At 37.3% G+C, this 9,607-nt stretch overlaps 1 protein-coding gene across 1 annotated transcript; it reads left to right on the forward strand.

Moving 5' to 3' along the window:
• The first annotated feature begins 2,455 nt into the window (after window positions 1–2,455).
• Window positions 2,456–8,891, forward strand: LOC125011021 (immunoglobulin lambda-1 light chain-like). Its single transcript, XM_047590012.1, has 7 exons — window positions 2,456–2,498; window positions 2,576–2,899; window positions 3,951–3,955; window positions 5,997–6,033; window positions 8,067–8,411; window positions 8,544–8,618; window positions 8,743–8,891. Exons 1-7 carry the CDS (start codon window positions 2,456–2,458, stop codon window positions 8,889–8,891), a joined length of 978 nt encoding a protein of 325 aa, XP_047445968.1.
• Window positions 8,892–9,607: the final 716 nt, after the last annotated feature.

A 9,607-nucleotide genomic window follows, 5' to 3' on the forward strand; every position in this document is an offset into this window, starting at 1 on the left:
CATGTACAGGTTTCCCTAAGGAGATTGTCCTATGTTCACATTTCTACTTTTGTTTTTTAGTTTTTTTCCTTTGTGCTATTCAGTGCTGTCTTTTCTTTCTGCATCACAATGACATGGTCTGTCAACAAATTACAGTACAGACAATAAAAGCATAAATGTGAATCTTGTCCAGTCTCTTGCAATCAAACTCCCACATACACTAAGGTGTAACCTACAATTTACAATAAATGTCATCAAAACTTTAGCCTTAGTTTACATCAGAACATCCCTCCAGAGTACACTGTTATACTGACAACATGACTGAGCAATTTGACTGTCTAATCCGTACACAATTACACAAGGACTTATTATTCTGATGGCATTGACATGTTCAGTGACACCAATATTTACTTTTGAGAGATGAACTAAGGATTTTGAGCAAGAGAGTGGCTTTTGCAGGTAATCCATGGTGTTTTGTTTTTTGTACAAATTGTTTTGAGAAATGCACTTACTGTTTTGCAAATGTTGAGGATGATTTGAGAAATGTACCAAAGCGACTGAGAAAAACTGTAATAATATTAATACATTTTATTTATATGGCAACTTTCAGGTGACCCAAAGTCGCCTAACAGAATAAAAAATAGACAAAACTAAATGAAAAAACATGAAACAAAACAAGAATGAACCAACAACAATAAGAGCGGACGGGGAGGGTAGTGAAGGTAGTGAAGCAGAGTCCAAATACAGAGTAGATCAGTTTGAACAGATTTAACATCATATCTATTGATGTTGTTAGCAGATATTTCAACAGTTTTTTACAGAAAAAAAAAACATGAAAACAACACATAGAAGGGATGGCACAGTGGAGTGGTGGTTAGCACTGATGTCTCACAGAAAGAAGGGTTTGAATCCATCGGCCGACTGGGACCTTTCTGTTTGGATTTTCCATGTTCTCCTTGTGTCTGTGTGGGTTCTCTCCAGGTTCTCCAGCTTCCTTCCACCCTCCAAAGACATGAAGGTTCATTGGTGATTCTACATTGGTCATAGCTATGAGTGAGAATGGTTGTTTGTCTCTCTGTGTTAAACTTGAGATAGACTGGTTTCATCTCTTAGTCAAATAAATAAAATAAGACCAGAAGTTCATCTTGTTTTAAATTAAAGCAGATGTTAATGAATCATCTAATTCAGACGTGGGCATTTTACGGCCCAAGGGCCACATACGGCCCTTTGGACATCCCTGTCTGGCCCGCGGTCTGTCAGTCACAAGCAAATGAACAAGTATTTATGCTGTGCAATACGACTGTGTTGCTTTTATTTTGAAAAGCCATGATGGATTATTTACGTCATGGCACTGTTATAATCTGTGATTGTTAGTTATTTGAAAAGGATGATTGAAACAGCTTCGTTCCATCGATTAAACATTTATTGAGATTTATTGCAATACAGAAAATAATTCATGTAGCTACACGGTCCCTCCTTGGTGCACCGAAGCTTTCCAAAGACGACAAAGTTTCAAACATTACGATGCGTTATATCCAAAACTACAGATCCGTTGTGTTTTATTTTCGTCTTCGACCTACACCAAAATTCATAAATTTACATAAATATTTACAGAATATTCTTATGCTCCCAATTTCCAGCAGCAGCTTATCAACATATATAATTTACTGCTTTTTACAACGGGAGAAATTTAATATTGAGAATTAAGTTCAAGTTTCCGTTTGGTTCGGCCTCCAACACAGCTCAGATTTTTCATGTGGCCCCCTGTAGAAAATAATTGCCCAGCCCTGATCTAATTCATGAATTATTATAGTTTCATGAGTTTTCAGTGATTGTTTCATGATTTAAAGTCTTTTAAAGATCTTTTCCTCTCATTCGAAATAATCCTACTGTCACCTTTAAGAGTCATTGAACTGATTATGTGCAAAGTGTGAATGTGCTTCAGGAGAACAGTCCTTTAATAGAAGAGTATTAACTTTCACCTCAGCTGAAAATGGACAGAGAGACAGAGTGGGAAAAGAATTCAAGTCACTAGAAATTCACTTCCATTATTGAATGAAGTGAAACACATTGAAGAGTTCAGTCAGAGTTGAGGAGCTGTGTGGATTTGTAGTTTTGTATTTTCATCTCAACTCTTCAACAACAGAAAACAGTCTGTGTTACTAAAGTCACCACCAACCTGAATGTGTTTGTGGGAACATGAATGTTTTTTAGTCTTTCTGCATCATGTGACCCAGATTTTTTTCATCTGCTGTCAGATTAAAATCAAGACCATGAAAGGACACAGCAGCTTGATCTGAGCTGTCAATCATCAGCAGCCGTCTCATCTGTGGGCTGCAGGGGCTGATGGGAGCTTTGAGGACCTGCTAGAAACCACGTGGCCTCGTCTCATGTCACAGCTCGTCCTTGTTGGGCCTCAGCTGCATCAGAGCTCCACTTCTCCCCAGGTTCACCAGAGGATACACCACCACACAAAATGCTTTTCCTCCCAGCTGCTGCTCTGTGCTGTCTGTGTTCAGGTGAGTGTTTCCAACAAACTCCACCTTTAACAAACACTGTCTCACTAACCTTCATCTATCTGTCTGTGTCTCTACAGCCCTGGTTGCCATGGCAGCAGATCTGACCCAGGACCAGTTAACATGGACCAGGAGAGTTGGTCAAACAGTTTCCTTCAGATGTGAAGGAACTGGCCAGTGTAATAATAATTATATATTCTGGTACCAGAAGAAAGAAACAGAAACTTTCAAACTAATTATTCGTATAGATAAAAGTAATGGTGGAATCAATAAAGGATACAATCATCCTCAGGAAGATGATTTCTCAGCTGTGTATAAACAGATCAGCTGGGAGTTGGAGATAAAGAAAGTTAAAGTCGATCATTCAGCCTCCTACTACTGCTCCTGTTGGTTCTATACCCACAGTGAGAAATGATGTGAGCAGCCTGAACAAAAACCAACAGATGAACAGATGTCAAACAGTGTTTGTGACAGGAAGAGAGCAGTAAACCAGAGCCCAGGTTCACATATTTCACCTCCATCTCAGACAGAGTCACAAACTACTGAGCTGAGGGAGATTCTTCTTTCCTGCTCTCACTATTTATTTGACATCAGATTTATTGATGTTGTTTATTGATGATATTTTAACAGAAAAAAAAATGAAAAAAAAAAACAACAAAAAACAGAAGAAACACCAAAAACATGAAGTCAATCAAAACAAACGAATTCAACAAAAGAGCAAAAGAACACAAAAATATTTTAGGATTTAGTTCATGATAATGAATGATTTCAGACAAATGTTCCAGATGAAGATGAAGCTCCATATCGATCAGCCATAACATTATGACCACCTTCCTAGTATTGTGTATGTTTACACTCCTTTCATTCATCCTTCTTTAGCTCCAGACACAGGCCCTGAAAGAGAATTTTCCATCATGCATCATATTTATTTTGTAGCCATCAGCATCACATTAATCTTCATCAAATACAATGATCACATACTCAGTAAATCACTTGCTACTTAAATCACATAGAAAAACACCTATTTAGGACAAACCCAAAGTAAATTGAATGCTGTTCATGAATAGTTTGGAGCTCATTCATGGTCTTGGTCTCTTTTGAAAGCTGAACTCGGAAATTTCTATCAGAAAAGTCTGAATCACTCTAAATGGTTTTGTTGTTGAAGAATCAAAGTTGGCACACAGTTAAAAATAAGAAGCGGCTTTTTTCACCTGAATTTATATATTTATTTTTGCTATCTGATGCCTTCAGAGGAAACTGAGGACAGATCTCATCTGGACAACACAAAATTATCAGAGAATGAAGTCTTTCCTATAAAATATAAAAATGAACAAAACTGAGTATCTTTTGCCCTTGTTTCTAAGTGTATAACCAGGTGTTTCCAAACTGTACCATTCAGACACATTTTGAATAAAAAGCCATAACTTGAGCTCCACTGAAAGGTGACACTCAGAGGAATTATATTTTATAACCAGATTCTCTATTAGAGAGCAAGTAGCATATCGTTGTTTAGAGCAGCTCATTGGCTTCATGAAACATCAATCATCCACTAAACTGACTGCAACTGGTTCAGTCTGTGGATGAAAGAAGGGGGAGGGGCTTCTTTCCAGTGCTGACTCTCATTGGCTTCTGAAGGCTGTTGACTGGACATAGTAGCTCTGAATTTGTTCATTGAGGTGTCAATCAAAATGTCAGAGTTCAGCAGCCATTTTACCAACAAACACATTTTAGTTTAATTTAATCTCTTTCTTCATCACAGTGAACCCATGATGTCATCATCAATAGACTCAACATTTACTGAGGTAGTTGAATCTTTTTGGGAATGATCAGTTTAACAATTGTTACTAAACAGGAACTCAGTAAAACCAAGAAGAACCCTGATATTATCAGAGAAATGAACAAAACCAGAACCTCATGATATTGAAACTCATAACTAAATCTGACTGATTTGTAGCTTTGACTGTTTAATGAACCAAAGTCTGTTGTTATGTCAGAGATGTAAAAATAAATACGGAGCAGTTTTACTTCATACAGAGAAATAAATGATTAGGAACCTGAAGAACTTGCAGGAGAAACCAAACAGACAGAAAGTCAGAGTGTTGTTAGTTTTACAGATATTTGGTCATGAAAGAAAATATGAGACAAATTAAATGTTGATCTGATGATGGAGTTAGTCAAACAATCACCAGTGTAGCACCTGTCCCATGTAGCTAGAAATACATGGAGTTAAATATAGTTTTGGTGTTATACTACTATGGGTGGAGCCCTGGGCTCTTTTAATGTTGTGCTTCATCATATTAACAAGAACTTATTTAGTTTTTATCTTTACTGAAAAAATACAAATAAATGAATTGGTTGGTTTCTGTAAATGCATATGTTTTAAATACTCTCCTCTCATCAAACTATAAATTCAAGTGACTCAAACACTGAACTTTAAATGCAATATTTAAAATACTGCAACACAATACTGCAATACTGCAATAAAAGATATACACCTTATATGCTGCTTTTGAAATATGAAAACTAAATATTTTAACTTAAATCCACATTCACTCTACACTAAACAAAAAATAAAATGAATGTCATGATCATGTCTGTCCTATGGTTTGAGTTTCCTGTTTTATTTTGTTGAGTTTCCTGTTTTATTTTGTTGAGTTTCCTGTTTGGTGTTTCTCTCCCTGTGTTTTCCTTGATTTCTTATTGTTTCTCCTGCTGTGATTGTTGTCATTAGTTTCACTTGTGTCTCATCAACCCTCTGCCCCTGTGTGTATTTATAGTGCTATAGCTTCACACATCAAACAGCAAAATAAAATAATTCAGTTGTTTAGTTCTCACTCTCTCCCTGTCCATTCAGTTTAACATGCTGAACGTGGGAACTGAGAGGAAATGATGAGGGAACAGGTGACAGAAAGATGAGGAGAAACCCAACGGATGTCAGCTCCAGGACAAATTGATGCTAGTTAGTGGGAATAAATCATTAGCTTTAGCACAACTTCACAGCATCAACACACTTTAGCAACGTTCAGTAACATTAAGCTACAACATTACAACAGATGATCATTTTCTCATTGAGGTCAGACATGTTCCTGACTAGTTCCCTCTCCATAGAAAGCATGGTCAGTACATTCAGACCTTCCTGACTCACTGAGTTTCAGACAAGTGTGTGAGTGTGTGTGTGTGTGTGTGTGTGTGTGTGTGTGTGTGTGTGTGTGTGTGTGGATGTCAATCCATCATCCGTCCTTGAGTCCAGATCCAGTCCATGAGGACTAAAGTAGTGGACTGACCAACCACTGACATTAACATCAGAGCCATGCTGCTAGTGTGGAGAAAAGAAAAGAGAAGAAGAGACAGTCATGTAGATCTGAACAATAGAGAAACACATCAAGGAGCTGAAATATGATCCCACTTCCTCTTTTGACTCCTTCACCTCAGCTGACTCTCTCAACGGCACACAGGTTTTTGTATTAGTCTTTTTCACTGTGTAGCAGCGGCAAGTACTACTTCATCTTTGGCTCTGGAACTAAACTGTATGTAACAGGTAAGAACAAACATTTCTTTTCCTTCACTTGTTTTATTGTAGAAGCTGAAACGTGTTTAAAGTCAGTTTGTGCTGCTTCAGACTTTACATGTTAGTTTTTTTCCACATTATTAGAGAATTCATCCTGCAGCCATTGTTACATAAGAAAAGCTCAATCACTTCTGAAAACATGTTGAAATCTCACTCAACAACTAAAGTTATTCTTCATTTCTGTAAATATTAGTGACGTTACAAACATTTAGGATTTGATCGTCTCAATAATTCTGTGTAAACAAGATGATATTTGATGTTCAACTATTTCAGATTGTTTTGAAGTGTCTATCGATTGAACTGGATCATTTCTGAAAGTTAGAACCTTGTCAGATCTAATCTCTGTCAGTTAATATTTATATGATGTAAATGTGTCTTTAATTGATGATGTTTTAATAGAAAAAGAATAAAAACATTAAGTGAATGTGATGTTAGAATAAATAGAATTAACTCAAACAATGTTTTATTTACTATCATCAGCATAAAGTATTTAAACATTTGAGCATGACTGACACAAACTTGTATATTGATGAGTTTTATTAGTGATTAAAGTCTGTGCTCTTAAATGTGTAATATTCAATACATGTTGTAATCACTGAAATGACAAACGTACAACTGGAAACAGAATTCAGGGATTTGTAAATTATTCAATTTTATTTTATTGAAAATATTACAAAGACACAAAATATATTAAGGAGAAGTTGCTTTAATTTCATGTCACAGCTAATTAGGTTAATTAGAAATAAATGGTGGTGGAGGAGAGAGGCTTCATGACTCTGTGAACGACTTTTGGACCAAATAATATTTCTCAATGTGAAGCTGAAAATAATTTGTGTATTTCATGGTCTACAGTTCATAATATCATAAAATAAAAAGCAGTGTTGAATGTTGGTGATCTTCATTAACTTACACATTTGTGAACGATCCATTAACACTGAACCTTATGTAGTGGTTTTGGAGAAACAAATGTGGCTATACAGATGATGTCTTATTCTGAAAGGACTTTCTAATTTATAAAATAAATAAAATAAAATAAAATAAAATAAAATAAAATAAAATAAAATAAAATAAAATAGGATAATATTTCACGTTGTAAACTACAATAACTCTAATTGATAAAAGACGACGTATTGAAACACTGTCGACATGTTTCCTAACTTCTTTGATACAAATTGAAAATGAGCAAATAATGTCATTTGATTTAGATAAAATAAGAAAATCCTTTATTTATTTCACCGTGGGGAAATTTGCAGCGTTGCAGCAGTAGACAGTTTGAGGACAGAGCACAGAGGAAATATAAAGAAGTAATAAAATATTAAATAAATACAAATAATTATTAACTTAAATCCAGTAGAAATCCCATTTACGTATGCATGCATGTATATTGTATATGAAAGAATAAATGATATGCAAACACAAGTTATTCCAATTGTATTAAGGATATTCCAGTTTGTGTTGTGATTGTGCAGTGTGTGTTTGTTCTACTGGGAGCAGGTTTGATTATACAACTGATGATTGATCAACTACTGTATTTTGTTCTGATTTATTTATTTATTTTATTTAGCATCAGTTATTTTACAAATTGAAATTTACATGAAGATATATTATAATATATACTGATTATGTACACTGATCAGCCATAACATTATGACGGTTGAAGTGGTTAGACGACTGGGTTCAGAGCATCTCCAGAACTGCAGCTCTTGTGGGGTTTTCCTGGTCTAAAGTGATCAGTATCTATCAAAAGTGGTCTAAGGAAGGACAAGAACCAGAGACAGGGTGGTCATGGGCAGCAGAGGATCATTGAGCCTTGTGGTCCGATCCAACAGACGAGCTACTGTAGCTCAGACTGCTGGAAACATTAATGCTGGTTGATGTTTGTTGTGTATTGATGAGTAGTTTAGTGATCAGAGTCCATGTAGTTTCCAGGATCAGGCTGAATCCAGACCAGTGCTGTAAGCTGCTGTTGACTGTGTCAATGTGTGTGTGCTGTCAAACTTCAGATGAGCGGGTAGTGAAGCCCGTGGTGAGCGTGTACCCAGCAGCATCCAGACCCAACCAGGAGGGGAAGAGCTCCCTGCTGTGTCTGGCCTCATCCATGTTTCCTCCTGTGGTCCAGTTCTCCTGGAAAAGACAGAAGAAGGGCGGCTCTCTGGAGGATCTGACCTCTGCCCAGGGAGATCAGCTGGAGCTCAGAGAGTCAGGACACAGAGCCTCCATCAGACTGGTGGATAGAGATGATCTGTACACATATAAATACATCTGCTCCGTCAAGCACGAGGGAGGCATAGTGAACGCCAATATTGAAGAAAGAGTGGAGGACAGAGTGGAGGCCCAAGCACTACAAGGTAATGAAGGCTTGGTGACTGTGTCCAGCAGTCGATCAGCTTCATGTGGAGACGCTGTCAAAGAGATCAGAGGAGCAGAGGACTGACATTTGTCACTGCAGCTCCAAACATTTGACTCCTTTTCTGTTTCAGGGGTTCCAGCTCCAGCAGCCTCCTGTCCTCCAGAGAGAGAGCCAGCAGACCTGGCAGCTCTGCAGCAACATCACTGTAAGATCACCTGCTGCCTCTCTGCATGGACAGCTCCAATGTCCAATGAGGACACTAGAACAACTTTACAGGATCAATCTGACACTTGCACTAATTCATATCTGTGTGTGTGTGTGTCTGTCAGTGTCCTTCCAGTCTCAGTGCAGGGTGAAGCTGCTCTGTCTGCTGTACACAGTGCTGATAGTGAAGAGTCTGGTGTACTGCTGTGGACTCTCTCTGCTGACGAGCCTCACAAACAAGGGACCGTCCACCAGCTCCACACATGCTGACTGACTGTTTTCTGCTCCTCTTTTCTCTCCATCACATCTCATCACTTCATCTCATTCATCACTTTATCAGTTTTCAGTCAATGTTGTTGAAATGTTCTTCTTTGTAATCTGTATCTGTTCATTCACGTGTTGATTGTCGTCCTGTAAATAGAAACATATATATTCACATAGAAATCTGCTCTTATGACATGTTCATTCTCTAGTCGTCTAGTTTATTTCCACTTTTAACTGTGACTTGTATAATAATGAAAATGAAGCTGAATCAATATCAGTTTCCAGCTGTTTCTTCTGCTCTTGTGTTTCTTCTTTCTAATAAATGCAAACTCCACCAGGCTGCTCTTTTGTTTCACTGGATCACACTCAATAAACACATTTTTATTCTTTTTATGTGTCTTAATAAAGCAAGTCAAATACTTTAGCTGGTATATTAGTGACTGTTGGATGTGATGTCTATGAACCCTGTGAATGAAGCACAGACTGCACTGATAAAAAATGAAGCTTGAATTTAATTTCCATGAGAAATGTGGGTCAGTGTGGTTAATAAGGTGAACTCATGGTGAATTACAACTGATTGGGACATTCAGACTCTTTGTCAACTATAACTCATGGAAATAATGAGATTTGAGGTGAACCAACATGGACGCCTGCTTCACAACAACAGCATGACTTGTTTATATTGTGGGTTTGTGTCTCTGTCTCAGTGACGTTTGTGTTCGGTTC

Source organism: Mugil cephalus, chromosome 7 (assembly GCF_022458985.1).
Source record: "Mugil cephalus isolate CIBA_MC_2020 chromosome 7, CIBA_Mcephalus_1.1, whole genome shotgun sequence".
Lineage (NCBI taxonomy): Eukaryota > Metazoa > Chordata > Actinopteri > Mugiliformes > Mugilidae > Mugil > Mugil cephalus.